The following is an 18186-nucleotide window of genomic DNA, read 5'->3' on the forward strand; positions in this document are numbered from 1 at the left end:
ACTGGTTCAAATAAAATAGGTCATTAAAATTCAGCTCACCTGCTTCTCTTCACTTTTTATTTTCACGTGGCTGCTAGAAAATTTGTAAGTTGTCCACATGGCTTATCTTTGTGGCTCATGTTCTGTTTTTTTATTTATTTATTTATTTTTTTTTACAGTTAGTAGGAATTTTTATTTTTTTATTTTCTTTTAGGAACTGGCTATTTATACATTTTGTTCATTTTTCTCTTTTCTCTATAAATTTGCATATTTTTCTTTTCCTGATTGATTTTTTTAAATTAAAGTTTATTGGGGTGACAATTGTTAGTAAAGTTACATAGATTTCAGGTGTACAATTCTGTAATACATCGTCTATAAATCCCATTGCATGTTCACCACCCAGAGTCAGTTCTCCTTCCATCACCATATATTTGATTCATGTTCTGTTTCTACTGGATGGGCACTGCTCTAAGAAATCTTCTGTCAGTTCAGGGCAAGTGTGCCCTCAAATGAGTGTATTCCAAACTTATTTTTAAAAAAAACAAAAAACTTTGCATTTCAATGCTTTTGGATTTCTGCATTGTAATTGCAATTGCTAGATGAGGGAAGGGAGGGCGCCCCTCTCCCCAGCCCCAGCTCCAAGGCCAGGCTGGGCCTGACCCTGGTCCCCCTGTAGTGAGTCCTCTGCAGGTGCCCTTCCTGGATCCCTCTGCCCAGGTCACCCCAGCTGCTGAGTCAGCCCTGCCCAGCCACTTGTGGCAGCTCTGCTGGAAGAAGGGGAGCAGGCAGGAGGTAGTGTGAGGGCGGTACCATAGCGGGTGTGGACTAAAGCGCCCAGGCCAGTTTAAACAGAAGCCAGCATGTCCAGCACGGGGCTCCTGCTTCTGCTTTTGCTCCTGGCACCACCGCTATGGCCCTTCTCGTTGCCACCGCCAGACACGCCAGAGGGCAAAGCCACCGTCTCAGACCTCATCCTCCCGGTGCTGGAGAGAGCCACCTCCTTCCTGAAGAAGAGGCTGCCTGAAATCAACCTGGATGGCGTGGTGGGCTTCCGGGTGTTGGAAGGTGGGTGCTCTTGTTCCGCTGGACCGGCCACTGGGAAAACGTTCTCAGCCTGTCCCCTGCCTTGCTCTCCACCTCTGGGACCTGGTCACCTTCTGGCCCCAAATAATCTGCTTTGACTATAAGGAAAGAGAGGTGGGGGTGGCTTGCTCCTTTTGGGTGTCTGAGGGCCCTGCTGTTATCCAATTTTTTAAACGTAGGAAGGATTCAAAAGCCACACGAGAAAAGATTTGGAAATTGTTATTTTCCCTGAAGGAAATGATCCCTTTGACAGTCCCTCCCTCCTGACATGCCACAAACAAGGTGGACAGAGGGAGTGTGCCCTTTGAAAGGGTATTTATGGGAGGGTGGCCATGGACAAAACCAGGGACCCCCAAGGTCAGTTGCAGCCTTGGCTCCCCCCACTTCCAGTCAAAGCTGGCTGGAGATTCCGAGAAAAGAGCCAAGTGTTTACTTGTTCCACTTTGAGAAATATAAGATCCCCAAAGAGGGGGTTGGAAACAGGCCAAGGCAAACAGGGAGCCCCCCCTCCACACACCGCTAGTTGCACAAAACCCGTCCCTTCAGGCACCTTAAGAACAGAAAACCGGTTTGGTGTGAGCCTGCGGCTCTAGCTGGCCCCCCTCCTCCACTACCCCTTCCCCCGGTCAGTGCAGCTTCTGGCCCACCAGGACTCCAGGTCCCAGCGGGAGGAGGCCCTCCCGGGACAGAGACATCTGCTTTCTCTCCAGCGCCACTATTCTCTCTCACCCCTGCAGGGCCGGCTGTAGGGTGCCTTTGTGAGAATTAGAAAGAAAAAAGGCAGCCCCTTCCTCAAGTCACTTGACTGCCATCTGCTGGAAAATTGTCTTAATACATATAAAAACCAATAATAGGAACCTGTGTGGCCATTGTGGTATGTAGTTTGTTCAGCTGTCACGGGAGTCTCTCCACCCAATCTGAATCCCTCCCTCATTTTTCTCTCCTGTGTAACAACCCTACGTATAACTACTAACAGCCATTTATTAAATGCTAACTTTGCACTATTGCCAAATATGCTAAGTCTTCTCTATGCATTAGCTCAACTAGTCCTTATGACCCCCTCCTCCAAGAAGTAAGGACAATCATTATCCCTGTATTACAGATGAAGAAAGGGAAGTGGAGAGAAATTACATGGCTTTCTGGTCACCCAGCAAGAAAGCCTTAGAGTCAGGATTTGAACCCAGGCCCACCTCCAGAAATCAAGCTCTTAGCCACCACCTTCCATCACTCCGGCCACACCCCCATCACCCAGCTGAGCCCCACACAGGCCTCCTTTCCAATAAGCTCAGCAAATTCTTTCCCCTCGGGAGCTGGAGGAGGCAGAGATTAATCATTGTATCTTGGGATTTTGTTTCCTGTCCACGTGACTTGTCAAATATGGTGGAGTGAGTGATCTCTGTCCCCTCCCAGTGAACCTACAAGGCGTTCAGAAGGAGTGGGCCCAGGACCCCCAGCTGCAGCCACAGAGCCTACGTGTGGGGAAGCTGCTGCAAAAGCTGGCGCCTCTCCTCCACGGATCCATTTTCTACCTCAAGCTGAACGACCCCCAGTACCTAAGAGGTAATGGCAGGGGGTGGAGTCCCATTTCTCCAGGAACACAGCCTCTAGGGACATTTACTAAAATAACCTCGTGTGGCCATCTGGTGCAAGGCAGGGTGCAGGACGGCCTATAACTGCATCCTGTGGGCCAAGCGTGCCACAGGCTGACCCTGGGGAATGTCTGCTCTTCCTTGACTTCAAATTGAGATGACTTCTCCCACCCACACAGAGGGGGTGGAAAGTAGGGAATGTGTCACCCCCCACGTGTTCAGCTCATGCCCAGTCTTGGGGACCTTCATCGTAGACAGGGAGAGGGGAGGAGAGGGTCTGTCCCAGATGGTGGGAATCTAAATGGTGGTTCAGCCCTTTTCACAGCAAATATTATGTATTGCTGCATCTTTTTTGTGCCTTATAAAGCTGAGTCTCTTCTTGTCAGCCCTGAGTTACCCTACCGAGGGCCCCATCCTATAAGCCTGGCCTGAGGTATTCCCAGGAGCGGGGAGGGATTTTAAACCATATCATCATGGTCACCTGACCCTGGCTCCCAGGCTCACCGCTCACATCAGGCCCCACTACATGCGACCACAGCCCCGCTGTCCCTAGCCCTGGCCTCCCTCTCTGCAGGGCAGGTCCACCCTCTCCCAGGCCTGGTCCCTAAGACCCTCCCAGCCCAATGTCGTCCTAAAGAAGCCCCTTGGCTGGACATCTCTGTTGTAGGAGCTCCACTTTCTAACTGAACCAAAGGAGTCAACTCACCCTTTTCATAAGTCTCAAGCTTCCACAGGTGCAGTAGATGTAGCCAAAGCCTGTCCCAACACTATTCTAGTGATTCTTTTAAAGGGTTTTTGTTTTTTTTTAGAAAAAGAGCCTCCTGAGTGTTTCAAACACAGTGCCCAACCAGCAGGCGAGGCTTAGAGCCCTGAGCAGACAGCAGTATGTGGTCAGGGCCGCCAGGGGAGGGACACCCATTTCCCAGGCTCTGAGCCACAGGAGCCTGGGGGGCCGGTAAGCACTGTGTGACCCACTGTGTGGCCCACTGCTCCTGGGTCTCTTCCCCACCCCCTCCTCTCTGCCAGAGTTCCAGCCAACCATCCAGCCCGGGTTTTGGAAGCTGCCACACGTCTGGACTCACATCAATGCCTCCATGGTGTACCCCACGTTTGAGCCCCAGGACTGCTTCTCAGAGGAACAGAGTGACTTGTGCCTGGTGCAGCTGCTGGGAACCGGGTGGGCGCCCTGCACGTGCCTCGCTTCCCAAAAATCCCCAAGTGCTTGCCCTCTGCCTGTCCTCCTGTTCCACTCACTCTCCGAGTCCACAAGGGTTTGTACAAAACCAGGAGCAGCTCCCCCAGAGCCACCCCGACCCGGCCCTCTCCCACCCCCATCACGTGTGAGTCTGCCCCACTCTCCACTCAAGGCCGCCACCCCCCCATAATGCCACCCCCACCTCCTGACTGGTGTCCCCACATCAGAGAGATCTTGTCCAAACCACAGCTAACACCCCACCCCCAGAGCGAAGCTGCCTGTTGTTCTGAGGAGATAGCCCTTCCCCAGGTTCCTCAGACCCTCAAAGGTACCATCTTCCTTCCACTCTAAGCCTTTTCCTCTGTGGGGCCCCCTGTCACCACCACCCCCGCCCCAGCCCTGGGCCTAAGTAACTGCTCACACTTCAGGGCCAGCTCCAGCATCCTTCCTCCAGAACCTTCCCTGACTCTACTACACGAGGCTGACCTCCCAGGGTGGGCTGCCTCTCCTGGCACCACCGGCAGCCACAGATGCAATAGTCATATACCTTTGTTTTATGGTTCCGTCTGGTCCACTGGGCTGTAGGTCTAGAAAGCAGGGCCAAGCCTAGTTTAGCTCCCCATTTTATCCTGCTGAGTGCTGGGCTCGGAGCACATCCCCTGGGGCAGTCCTGGATGCAGGGCACCCGTGGGCAAAGGGGCAGCAGGTGCTCGGGCCCCCACCTTCTCAGCATCTTTCGGAGAGGTGTTCGGAGAGGACACAGCTGGGCTCACAGAGGGTCTGTGCTCCAGCGAGGGACCCACACCCTGTTGCCCAATCACTTTTATGGGCCAGGCCTGACATCGGCAGAATTGGCACGCAGGGTCCACACCCACGATAACTCCAAGTCTCCTCCCTGTGCTGGGGTTCTGATTTAGCAATGAAACACGTGACTCCTGGTGCCCAGCTGGGTACCGGGGACCTATGGGGTTCTAATAACTAGTGGGGGGATCAGGACCAGGGAATCCTCCAGGCCTTTGGGCTTCCTTCCTAAAGGAACCCTTAGCAGCCTGGACCACCTCTCCCCCAGGACGGACAGCAGCCAGCCCTGCCAGCCCTCAGGCTTCTGCAAGACCCTCATGACCAAGCTCGGCTGCTCAGGCTACTGCCTGTCCCACCAGCTGCTCTTCTTCCTCTCTGCCAGGATGGTGAGTGCCAGTGCGGGCCCAGCCATGACCCTCCGAGGAGAAAAAGGGACCCATGGCCGTGTGGTTTTCTGTGCTACACACCGGGAAAAGAAGCAAGGTTTTGGACTTGGGCTTCGGACATCAGGAAAAAGTGAGAGTAGCCTGCCATCCATTGGCTGTGAAATCCAAGCAAACCAGTAAGAGTGGGGAGAACTGGGATTCTGTTGGACAGAGAGCTTTGCATCCTGAGTGGAGTAAGAGGGCATCAGAAAAACAAAAAGAGAGAGTCAAAGAGAAGCAGCAGGAAGAACTCAGTAAACAACAAATAGAAAAGGGCTTAGAACAAAGTCAGTGGATGGCCGCTTCCTGGAGACCAAACCAGGACCAAACCAACCCCACTCCCACCTTACCAGTGCTCGATGCTCTTCCAAGCCCAAGAGCTCACCTTTGCTAAATAATCTTTTTTTTTTTTTAAGATTTTTTTTTTTATTGGAGAAGGGGAACAGGACTTTATTGGGGAACAGTGTGTACTTCCAGGACTTTTTTCCAAGTTAAGTTGTCCTTTCAATCTTAGTTGTGGAGGGTGCAGCTCAGCTCCAGGTCCAGTTGCCATTGCTAGTTGCAGGGGGCACAGCCCACCATCCCTTGCGGGAGTCGAGGAATTGAACTGGCAACCTTGTGGTTGAGAGGACGCGCTCCAACAAACTGAGCCATCCGGAGGCAGCTCAGCTCAAGGTGCCGTGTTCAATTTTAGTTGCAGGAGGCAGAGCCCACCATCCCTTGCAGGACTCGAGGAATTGAACTGGCAACCTTGTGGTTGAGAGCCCACTGGCCCATGTGGGAATCGAATCAGCAGCCTTAGGAGTTAGGAGCATGGAGCTCTAACCGCCTGATCCACGGGGTCGGCCCTAAATAATCATTTTTAAACATATATTTCTTTATATAGAAAGGTAGGGCTTGTTATTTCTATTCAAAAATGTTCAGTGTCCAGAAATTCTTAGCCCAGAAGGGCCTTACTGGTTTTAACAATCTCTTATTATTTATTTGCAAGCCAACACAGTCCAATACTTTTGTAAATACAGGTAGAAAGTTACCCTGATACATTGCTATAGAAGTTTCTAAAGCCAAGTCTCATTCCCTGTCCTTCTCTCCACGGCCACCGGTCCTCAGCCCACACTTGGAGCAGTTCCGTTGCGGCCAGCCCTGTTAGTCTAGAATCAGAATGTGGTGGCTGCAGCTAGCGGCTATAGATCGCCCCCTAGTGTCAGGTACTGCCTAGTTACCGGTATCACCCACCTACAGCAGTACGCCTCTGCGCAGCTCCCAGTATTACCGCCCTTTCCCTGTGAAGACCTTGGAGGCGTAAAAAAGTGAATTTAGTGGGCCAAGGTCAACAGAGCTCCTAAATGGCAGAGCCGCGACTCAAAACCCAGCTCTCTCTGATGCCCCAGCAGGCTGGGAGCGTGGATGGGGAAGAAATTCTGGGAAAGGGGGAAAGACCTGGCCTAAAGGTAGGCCCCTTGCATTACCATCTCAGAACTGCAAGTCTTTTCCTGTAACCATACCATCAACTTCTTTTGTCCCCCTAGAAGGGATGCACAAGGGGGCTGTTCCACCAGAGCCAACGCTATATGAACCTCTTCTGTGCCAACATGATGAATCTGAACCGGAGAGCTGAGGCCATCGGATATGCCTACCCCACCCGGGATATCTTCATGGAAAACAGTGGGCATTCGCTCTAGGGACAAAGCAGCAGTGTGTCCCTGATTCTGATACACACACACACACACACACACACACACACACACTAGAGCTGCCAGATTTAGTAAATAAAAATACAGGATCCCCAGGTAAATTTAAACTTCACAAAAGCAATGAATACATTTTTGGTATAAATATGTCCCAAACATTGTATGAGCTATACTTGTACTTAAAATATTTTATTTGTGATTTATTGGAAACTCAAATTTAGTTGGGCATCCTGTATTTTATCTGCCACTGTTTTGACTGCTTCCTGCTCCCAGTGAGAGCTCTGCGTGGACTTACTGACTAGCTGGCTGGCAAAGAGACACGCAAAGCCTTACAAATGAGACCGAAAGGGGGTCCCTGGGTGGCTGCTCCTTGGCGTGGGTGTCCAGACCCCTCTCCTGACCACTCCTCTTGAGGGGCCCAGACCAAGGCCCTAAGTGGGAGCCCCTGCTCACTGAGGCAGAGCTCAGAGCTGCCTCCTTCCAGCCACTGCCTTGAGCGCCCACCTTCAGGTGCTGCCTGGAGGACACAAGTGGCACTCTGGTGGCCTTGGGAGTGGGAGGACGGGACCTGTGGGGGCAGGGCTACACAGGGTCCCCTGTCTTTGCTTCTAGTCATGTTCTGTGGAATTGGCGGGTTCTCCGACTTCTACAAGCTCCGGTGGCTGGAGGCCATTCTCAGTTGGCAGAAGCCACAGGAAGGATGCTTCGGGAAGCCTGGTGAGCTGCCCTTCCACGCTGGTGGGGCCTGTGTTCTCTAAGCCAGGAGGGGAAACGATACAGTGGTGTTAGGGGCACAGAGAGATTTGCAGCACCCCTGTGCATGCACATACATGAACACACACACACACACACACACACACACACACACACACACGTGGAAATGGGCTCAGAACTTTGGAAGCCAAAACTTGACAGGACGGGAGGCAGTCTTGTTGGAAGGTACATCTGCGTTTAACAAATTCATTCTTTCAACGACTATTCCCTGGGCGCCTACTGTATGCCAGACACTGCTCTAGGCTCCAGGTAAACTAGGGCACTGAGAAAAAGAGGCAGGAACCACCTAAACAAACCAATAAGTGAAATAATAGTGAGTTCTGAAAGGACTGAGAAGGTGACACAGGCTGAGAAAGAAAAGAACCACTGGGGGAGGTTCTTAGGCGGAGTGGTCAGGGGAGATGTCTGGGGGGGGGGGGGGCGCACAGAAGCAAGGGCGGAGGATGCAGCCCCTTCCCAGCTGTGGGACACCGGACAGCTGATCCTCATTGGAGTAAGTTGCTTCACCGTTCTGACTGCTGATTTCCCCATCTGTAAATAAATGGGCATAACAATCTCCTTCCTACACTGTGAGGAGCAGACATAATACCTGTGAAATCACCTGTCCTGTCCTGGGTACAGAGGAGGCTCCCAGTAAATGCTGGCACCCTAAATGAGAACGTTGGGATGCTCAAAGAGGCAAAGCTTTTTCTTCCCCCTTCCCCACTCCCAGCTCTGATTCACGTCGTTGTTCTCGGTCTAGTTGTGTAGGACGCAGCTCCCTGGCCCACGCTGGTATTATGAGCCTTGCGCTCCACCCGGCTGAGGCAGTTGGTCTCTGGCCATCGGTCAGCCACTCACAGCAGCTCATGGCAGCTCTCACCAGCTGTCAGCCGCTCACACTGGCCACCAGGCAGCTCACAGCAGCGCGTGTCAACTCATGGGGTCCTCTGCCTGCTGGTAGCAGCCCAGCTCCAGGTCGAGCCGTTGTTCACAATCTTAGCTGTAGAGGGCACAGCTCACTGGCCCACGTGGGAATCGAACCGGCGACCTTAGGAGCACAGTGCTCCAAGCACCTGAGCCACGAGGTCGCCCGAGGCAAAACTTTTTAAATAAGAGCGTCTGTTTTTGAAACAGAGAAGTTTATAAAAATAAAGGTTCTCAGGCCCCCAGACCTAGAGATTCAGCAGGTGGAGAGTGGGGCTGTGGAACCTGCATTTTTTTTTAAATTTATTTTTCAATTACAAGTTGACATACAATATCGTATTAGTTTCATGAACCTGCATTTTTAATGAGCTCCTCTGGCCATTCAGATGTGGGTGGTTGGGGGATCACAACTGGAGAAATATCAGTAGATGACAGATTTAGGCCGTGTGGAAGGCTCTGCAGCAGGGGCTGAAGGAAACTTCTGGAAGAGGCTACAGATTCAAGAGAAGACCAGAATTATTAGAGGTGTTGTGAAGGGGAGGTTTAGCAAATAACGTTTAACACTCCATCTTGAGAGTGTTCACTCTTCTTCCAGATGCTGAAGATGAAAAATTACCTGAAGACAGTCAACACCAACAGCATTATTTGAGAAGAGTAAGGAGGAGAGAAAAACAATTTACAGGTAATGAAAATGCCCAAGGGACCTTCTTGGAATGAAACCAAGACGCCCAAGAAAGACTATACACAGATCACCGTCAATTCATAACAGACCCCAGCATCACTGAAGGGCTGGAACAGAGGGCCCTTGTGTTGTGGGGGGGAGGGAAGGGTAGAGTCCCTGATATTCTCTTCTTAGAAAGTGGGGAGTCTGGAGATAATGTCTCCAGTGAAAGGAACACAAAAGAGAAGTTTCAGTGTATTATGGAAAATCACAGAAATAACCCCACTCTATCAAGTCTAGTCTGGAGAACAGAACCTCTGTGGAAGAATCAGGAAACGCCACAGAGGGCACTGAGTATACGGAACTCATCTCAGAATTGTTGCCCTCCCCGGAAGCAGAGCTGGAGGGACCAGGGGAGGAGGTGGTGTTAGCAGAATCTTCAGGGATGGACACAGAGGAGACAGAGAAGACCCCCGGCTTCTCCCCTTGCTCCACCTGTGCCTACTGTGGGCAAGACAGTCTGGGAAATGTAATTTGGAGGGGTCAGTGCACTGGGGTTTGGGGCAAAGAAGGTCAGGGAGGGGATATGAGAGCCAACAGGCAAATGACCAGTGCAATCCCAGTGGCCACACGTCCTGGGTCCCCAGCATAGTCCTATAGTCCTGGTGCCATTATGAATAGTGCCCCTTTTTCTCCCAAATATGTCCTGGTTGAAATGATAAATTATGTGGTCAGCGCACCCAGGCAGAGAGACTGAGAATAGGATAAAAGTATATTGGGATGGAAAGAAACGCAAGACATAATATGAGAGGAAAGAACGGAGGGAGAAAGAAGGAAGAGGGGAGTTGATTTCAATCTTTCTATTAATAAAAAATAAGTAACTGCAAGACGAAAGCAGGAAGGAGGGTAGAATAGCCAGCTCAGAGTAGATGTCCAACTTACGTGGGGGATGATTCCAGTAACTAAACATCTCACCATCAACCCCACCATGGCCTCATCATCTACCTGCAGAGAGGTGAGAGGAAGCACAAGAGAGGGGAGTGGAAGCACAGATCCAATGGGTCCATTTTGTAGCTGCCACCAGGGGCGGGGAAGGGGAAGGGAGAGACTTTCTCAGGCAACTCCTAGAGATCCCCTGCCCTGGAGAGGCCTGCCTTCCCCAGAATGGGCTGGGACTGTCATGGTGGGCGGTAGGGGGCCCGGTGTGCATACCATGGGAGACTGACAGCTGGAGAGGGAGCTGCAGAAATTCAGAAGTCAAGGCCCTTCCTGGGGCCCTGCAGGTTAACCAACAGCCTAGAAAAGTGCCCAGGATGGAGCAGCACGCACCTTCCTTCACTTATGACATGCACCCATGGATACTAAGAGCACAGGATTTGAAGCCAGGCTGTCTGAATTAGCATCTGCTTCTGCCCTTACTATGGGAGTCCCTCAACCCATCTGAGCCTCAGTTTTCTCATCTGTAAAATGGGAACCAAACAGTGCCTCCTTCATAGGGCTGTTGGGGTTAATATCTGATCATTGTGCCACGTGCTCCCCGTGGCATTTGGCATATGGTAGGCATAGACTGCCAGGGTGAGCAATTATGGTCCTTGAAATCTGCATTCTCTCTCCCTCCAAGGGGCCTGACTGGGGTCCTTCTCTTCTCCAAGTCTGTGAGGGGAGAGGAAAGTCTTGGCTCCCTCTACCTGCCCAGAGACTTTGACTTCAGAGAACTAAAAATCATCTAAGGGGTTCCTGTCTCAGGCAGGTGATCAGGGTCACATGGGACTGACAGACCCTGAGAGAGGTGTCAGGGTCAAGAAATGTGGAGTCATCAGGGCCTCAGTTTCCCCATCTATAAAATGGGGCAATGAGGTGCTTCCTAGAAGGTCTCACCACCTGCCCCTGAAAGCAGGGGAAACTGGGAGGAGCTAGACAAGGGTGTGGCCTCAGGTCAGATCCCTTGGGAGGGGGCCCCAGCGTGACAATCACCACATAGTCACCCTCCTGAGACAGGGGCCGGCTTCTATGGTGCTGTATGTGTTCCTGTAAATCATTGGGACGACATATCTCTGGAGAAGGGGACATTATCAGCCAACATCACGGCGGCTAGGGGATGGGTGTCTGGCCCAGCAAAGTGGATCCACCAGGCTGCCTGGGGGAATATCTGAAAAGCACTGATGATAAACTGTGGCCACCACCCAGCACTCACAGGGGAACTCTGTCTCTCCCCAGATGGCTGCTCCTCCCACAACACAGCCGTGGCTGTGGCGGCCCTGGGCGGCTTCCTGTATGCCCTGACACAGTACCCCCCAGCACACGGACAGCTGCGGCATGCCACACTGGCACCACCAATGGCCACTCACATGAATGGTTCCATGCCTGCCATCCACCAGGAAGATAAAACCCACGCCTTTGGTCCCTCCTTCTGAAATCCTGGGTCACACCCTGAGAAGGAGACACCCAGCTCCATCCCCTTGGGGAGCAGGGCCCAGGAAGCGGGGCTGGGATGGACCCAGGTGTGGCAGCAAATAAATTCAGAGTGCAGTTGAGTGGATTTGAGCCTTGTTTCTGAAAACTTTGGACAACTTCTAGGGCTTGTATTCCAAATCTTGAACCCCACTCAACACACATTCTGGAGAGACCTGTAAACTTGTGTCTTGAAGCTGATTTGTTCAGCTGTCAACTGTTGCATCTTCCCCAGTGGGAGAAATAAGGAACTTGAAAATAATAGTTTAGGTCACGACCTAGAACTTGAGAGAGGAACATGAACGGCAGCCCTTAAAATCTTTACAACCTCTCCAAAGAGCTCTATGTTATCATGAAGTCACATCAGGTCACGGTTATTTCATTTTACAAAAGACAATGCAGCATAATGGCAAACAGTGTGTTCTGTGCCCTGACGACCTGAGTCCAAATCCCAGTTACCCCACTAATTAGCTCAGTGTGCCTGGGCCAAGTCAGGTAGCCTTTCTGTGACTCCACTTCCTCATCAGTACAGTTGGGATAATTGGGATAATTAATTGGGGTAATTACAGCACCTACATCAGTATTAGCTCCACTGCTGTGAGAGTTATGTTTGTTGAGTACTGAGACTCGTACCTGTGATGTAGTAAGTGCCAGGTAAGTGTCATCTGCTACGATGGCAATGACGTCGAATTACATGGGGTCTTGTCCAGAAGCAGCAGGAAGGGGCAGCTGACTTGTCAATGTCCCTCTAATGCCCAGCTTGAGGTTCTTCCCTTGTGTTCTGTCTCAGTGTGCGTGTATCTTAATGTGTCCGCTGGAGCTCTAATCTAGTGTTTAAGACAAAACCTTCTGGAACCTTGTTATGGGTCCAGGTCCTGTCCGTGGTGCTGGTTTCAAGCTGCATACAGACCAGGCATCAAAATTAGACTCCAGGGTAGAAAAACCCAGTCCTGGGTCTGGAAGGCTCTTTAAGTCCATTATCTTGCTTTGCTTCCATGCAGAAAGTGGGAAATCACTACTGATCTTCCTTATGTGACAATCTAGTTGTATTTGAGAATGTGAATTAAAATACTCGGTGTGGGGAGAGGAGGGTCTTCTAAATCTTTCCTTTAGGAGTTAGTCTCCTATGTCTAATCCTCTTTGCCACTGCTCCTGGATGCTTTCCCAAAATTGCTCTTAGATTGTCAGACCCACAGGAACGTTCCTGGATTCTGTTGATGGATTTGACTTGCTTTTGAGATTATAGTTTTCTTGGGGAACCAGGGCCAGAACTTAATACCCACTTGGCACTCTTTACGTGTCAGGATGTCTTTCACATTGCCTCGCAAACAAAAGCTTACCAAGACAAACATACAACCGGATGAGGGGGGAGTTCTGCCTCTTACCCACCCCCGTCCCCTTCCTTCCTGAATTCGGTATAGATTAGCCACTGGAACCGAACACTGAATCTTTGTAGAAGGTTTAAGTTACCAAACCAGGGGGGGAAATGACTCTAGGAGAAACCTGAGCTTACAAGTCACTTTCCAGAAAAGGGGACATGAAAGACAGTTCAGGAAATGTAATCAATAATGTTGTAAAGATTTTGTAGGGTGTCAGATGGGCACATGTCTTATTAGGGAGACCACTTCAGAGACAGTGTAGCTCCGTGACCACTGCACTGTACACCTGACACTGAAGCTGAATAATATTTTATGTCAACTATAATTTAATATATATATATACTCACAAAATATGGAGTACAGCATAGGGAATAGTCAATGGAATTGTAATAGATACATACCATGCCAGAGGGCAATAGATTAGGGGATGGGGGTTATCACTTTGTGAGAGGTGAAATGTGTAACTATTACATTGTTTTGTACACCTGAAACTAATAATAAAAAAAAGAAAAGAAAAGGGAATCCCGATGCAAAATGGGAAAAGTCATGAGTTAAGACTTTCTCTGTCAAGTCAACTTAGTATGAATCAGTTTGTGGGAACAAGTCCTGCAGGACAGTTGCATGAGACCAGATATGAGAGAAGAGGGAAGGGAAGAAAAATCACAATTAGCAAGAGTCAAGGCGAGCTCAAGTGTCCAGTCTCCCGTTCTCTGTCTCAGCAATGAGGTGCCTTGACTTCCCTCTCACACACCACTGGGCAGGGAGACTGGACCAAACAGCATTTCACCAGGACCCCCTGCATCTCCCAGGTCTTAACTTATTCTCTTTCTTCCACTTGGATTACCTGTTCTGCTCCCAGCCCCCAATCCAGTTAAGAGTTTATTTGTCCTTTAAGATTCAACTGGGAGGGCCAGCCGAGTGGCTCTGGTGGTTGGAGCGCCCGTGCTCCTAACCGCGGAGGTCACCGGTTAGATTCCCACATGGGCCAGTGAGCTGCGCCCTCTACAGCTAAGATTGTGAACAACAGCTCTCCCTGGAGGGGCGTTGCTGTGAGCAGCCAGAGGTTGGCGTGAGCTGCTGAGGGCTGCTGTGGGCTGCTGTGGGCTACCGTGTGCTGCCATGAGCGGCTGGTGGCGAGCGAGAGCTGCTGTGAGCGGCTGACCGACGACCAGCACCGACTGCCTCAGCCAGAGGCGGAGCGCAAGGCTCGTAATACCAGCATGGGCCAGGGAGCTGCGCCCTACACAACCAGACTGAGACACGATTTGAACTGGAGGGGTGGGTGGAGACAGAAGGCGGGGAAAAAAGATTCAACTGGAATGTCACTTGTCCTATGAAATATTCTCCCATCCTCCCACCTGCCTCTCCTTCTATACATGGCCCTTTGGCACCTTCTTCTGGCAGTTATGTGTGTACTTCTTGATTCTATCATTAGACTGTAAACTGTACTGTAAACTAACTGCCTTAGGCATGGACGTGCCCAGCTCCTGCTAAACTTCCTGGAATATACAGGTAGAAGTGCTTAACTGTTTGCAGAATTAAATAGAGAGGGGTGGGTGTGAGGAAAGAAAAACCAGCCTCCTTGGATTGTTGTGTCCAAATCTTAGCTGGTGGAAGAGACCTTGGCCTGTGGGCACTGTTGAGTCCGGTCTGGCCAGCCGCCAACCCCCCAAGTCCACGCAGCATGAGGGAAGCCCCTAATGTCACCCCCCAGACATGGAGGGTACAACAGAACCTCTTGCCTCTCAAAACCTCAAAACCAGTTCTAGGCTATTGTAAATACCCTCACAGCAGTTTATATAATGGAAAGAGAACACAGCACAAACAGAAGAAAATGGACTTGGTTTATAATTTCTAAAAAGGTTTTATAAAAAGCAACTTTGATTTTCCAGACTCCAACATAAACATGCCTCCCCACTTGAGACAGAAGTTACTTCTAGGCAGGAAAGCAGAGCTCCTGCTTCAAAAACCAGCTGTCTCCCCCGCTTCCAGCTGTGTGACTGTGGGCCAGAGCCTGCCCTCTCTGTGCCTCCATTTCCTGTTCTATATGAGGGATAATTTAACACCCGCCTTGTAGGATTCATGAGGGCAGAGTAAAATGGTGCAGAGCAAGCCCCTTGAACAGTGCCTGAGGCTTAGCTCGTGGTTATCAGTGTTAGTTTTCTTAGAAAACCCAGCATCCATACCACCTCTGGGGTTTTATCAGTCACCTATTATTTACTAGCAAGTGACATCATCCCCATCCATTCATTCAATAAATATTGAATGAAGTAACAGTAAAATGCTTGGTCTCTGACTCCATCCTATACCCATGGCCTTCAGGCTAATAATTCCTGCTTTAGACATGTAATCATCAGAGAAATTCTGCTCAGGGCTTGAGATTTTACAAAAATCAGCCCCTCCCATTTCCCTTCCCTTGACATAAAAGAACCCTGAGCTCGGTACTTTCTTAAGATGGATTTGAGAAACCGTTCGGGCTCCCATCTTCTCTGTTGGCGCTTTCTAGATCGGAAAACCTTTTCTTACTCCAAACTCTGACGTTTGAGTTTCGGCCTTTCTGAGCGACGGGCACCCAGACTTGGCATTAGTCATACAGCCTGCTGCGTGCCACGCTTTGCTCTGGAATGGGCGACAGAGCAGAGAACACAAACAAGGACCCCATTCCCATCCATTTATTCAAGAAACATCCGGAAGCACCTACAAGCACATCCGGAAGTGCCTGTGTGCCAGGCACTGTGCAAAGTGCTGGGGGAAAGCAGTGAAAGGCAGACATTGGCTCTATCCTCCTAGAGATGGCAGTCAAGGCGGGAGGTGCACATCGGGAAAGTTATAATCAAGCAGATCAAGCTTATGGTAGGGAAAGATTGGGTGCACTGCTTAGCCATTTTACTCTTTTCCTCAATTGATAATTGATACCGATGCATAAACGTGGGTCAAGTTCTAGGTTCGTGGAGGAAACAGATATTTGCTACATTCCATGCCTAGTCAGAAAGCCTGCTAAATGCATGAAAAAGCTACACAGCAACAGAAGAGGTGTCTTCAGGAAATGTGTGCTCCACAGCTGAAGAGGACGGGTGAACTCTCAGAGGCTCCAAGAGGAGGCCACACCCCCAAAGCCCTAGCTGTCAGCCTCAGGCTTAAAACCCCTCTGGCGGTTTGCAATCACTCCGTTCCCACCCCCAGCCCCAGGCAGCCACTAATCTGCTTTCTGTCTCTGCAGATTTGCCTTTTCCTGACATTCAATACAAATAAAATGACTCCACAAAATTTTTTTTTTTTGGGGGGTGACTAAAATGTCCGGACAGTGGACTAAGGTGATGCTGAGATGTCTCTATACAGCCAAGTGTACACTTAAAACAGGTAAAGTTTATAGTATGTAAATTATACCTCAATAACATTGGGGTGTTGTTTTTTTTTGGGGGGAGGGGTTTGTTTGCTTTTAAACCTTCTAGTGGCTTCTTGTTTCCCTTGGGCTGAAATCCTAACTCATTTGCCTGGAGCCCTGAGGCCTCTGGCTTTGGCCTGGCCCTCCCACCCTCATCCTCTGCTCACTCTCGCTCTCCTCCCTGGCTGATTTCCTCCTCTCCTCAAGCTCTGCCTGCAAGGCTCTGGCCCCCATCTCCCCATAGCTGTCCCTTCCTAACTATCCTTTATGTCTTTGTCTAAATGGGCTTACAGAGGCCTTCCCTCCTACCCCCATGACACCATTCTCCCTCCATCCTGCTTCTTCCTGGCTCTCACCACACTTGGCCTATTTCGCCATTAAAATCTAAGTTCCAGGAAGGCAGGGCAGGTCTGTCTGTTTCATCAGTATTTAGCACATAGGAGGCCGTTCAAGCTGTTGAATCCACATATGATAGGGAAACCTGGATGAGGATACTAAGAGGGGCCCAAGGTCTTCCAAATGAAGAGTATGTGTGAGCGAAGCGGAAAGAAACCCTGAATCTAAGTTGGCTGGTTTTGACTGAAACGGTGGATTTGGGCTGTGAAAAGAAAACTGAGGCTTATTTAACAGTTTAAGAGTTTATTTGAGCAAAAATGTATTCAAATCAGGCAGCACCCAACTGGAAGTGGCTACCGTGTTTCCCCGAAAATAAGACCTAGTCAGACAACCAGCTCTAACGCATCTTTTGGAGCAAAAATTAATATAAGACCCAGTCTTATTTTACTATAAGACCAGGTATAATATAATATAATATATACCGGGTCTTATATTAATTTTTGCTTCAAAAGACGCATCAGAGCTGATTGTCCGGATAGGTCTATATTTTCTGGGAAACAGGGTAGAAGCACTCCCCCAAGAGCCAGAGGAAAGACTCCTATACAGACAGTGGGGAAGAAAAGAGAGAAAACTGATTGGCTATAGCTTAAAGCCTAGTTAGCTGTTTATGATTGGTTGTCCTTAGCATCTTGATTTCGCAACCTTGTGGCATTTACAGGTTAAGTTCTGGTTTGCTGACTTTACAGGCAGCCACAGCATTAGAGCCACATCAGTCGAAAGACTTCCTTGTTTAATTAACATAATAGGCTGCTCGGTTCAAATGAAGACCTTCCATGACACTTAACGTACTTAGAACAACTTGGCAAAGGAGTGACAAACATCGAAGTAGGGAAAAGACCAAATGTCAGAACTGGCCAAAGATAACTGCCTGCCACCCGCCAACTCCTTGCTGACAAAAAGGACTTCAGAAGCAGGGAAGGCAGGCCTTGGCTTGTTTGCTGGGTTTTGGCAGCATGAATATAAAAATCAAAAAGACATAATCCCTTCTCCTCATCATATTTGCGTCAGGCGGGGTTATTTAATCCCCAAGAGAAACAATCATTTTGAATGTGGTTAACTGAAGTGAACTAACTTCCCTCACAGGCCACAGAGCCACTCTTGGGGGCCCCATTTGAGGTCCCTGATGATATTAACTCAGAAATTAAGGCGTCAACGGGGCTGTGCGCTCTCTGAAGCCTTGAGGGAAGAATCTGTCCATGTCTTTCTCCTCGCTTCTGGTGTTTGCCAGCAAGCCCGGTGTTCCTTGGCATGTACATGCATCACTCTAGGCTCCGCCTCTGTCTACACATGGCTGTCTCCATCTGTATCTCTCTGTGTGTCTCTTCTCCAGTCAGACTGGATTTAGGACCCACCCTCTATCACCTCATCTTAACTAATCACATCTGCAAAGATCGTGTTGCAGAAAACGGCGAGGACCAAGAAACTCAAGCGGCACGCAGAGATCAGGGAGAACACAGCTTTAGTTCGCCGG

The 18186-nt window shown here is 49.9% G+C and overlaps 2 protein-coding genes across 3 annotated transcripts in view; one reads left to right on the top strand and one right to left on the bottom strand.

Annotated features, from left to right (window-relative positions):
* Positions 1 to 18186, bottom strand: part of ALG1 (ALG1 chitobiosyldiphosphodolichol beta-mannosyltransferase) — a 42694-nt gene that overhangs the window by 22463 nt on the left and 2045 nt on the right. The window lies entirely within an intron of this gene.
* LG18H16orf89 (linkage group 18 C16orf89 homolog) lies at positions 767 to 11638 on the top strand. Of its 2 annotated transcripts, none has more exons than XM_019756462.2 (8): positions 767 to 1044; positions 2473 to 2622; positions 3678 to 3828; positions 4916 to 5033; positions 6605 to 6737; positions 7376 to 7480; positions 9039 to 9125; positions 11322 to 11638. In XM_019756462.2, the coding sequence occupies exons 1-8, from the start codon at positions 840 to 842 to the stop codon at positions 11516 to 11518; spliced, it is 1146 nt and encodes a 381-aa protein (XP_019612021.2). In that variant the 5' UTR covers positions 767 to 839; the 3' UTR covers positions 11519 to 11638. The 2 variants fall into 2 exon arrangements, with proteins under 2 accessions (XP_019612021.2, XP_019612020.2); XM_019756461.2 differs by having other exon boundaries at positions 769 to 1044; positions 6602 to 6737.

Source organism: Rhinolophus sinicus, linkage group LG18 (assembly GCF_036562045.2).
Source record: "Rhinolophus sinicus isolate RSC01 linkage group LG18, ASM3656204v1, whole genome shotgun sequence".
Lineage (NCBI taxonomy): Eukaryota > Metazoa > Chordata > Mammalia > Chiroptera > Rhinolophidae > Rhinolophus > Rhinolophus sinicus.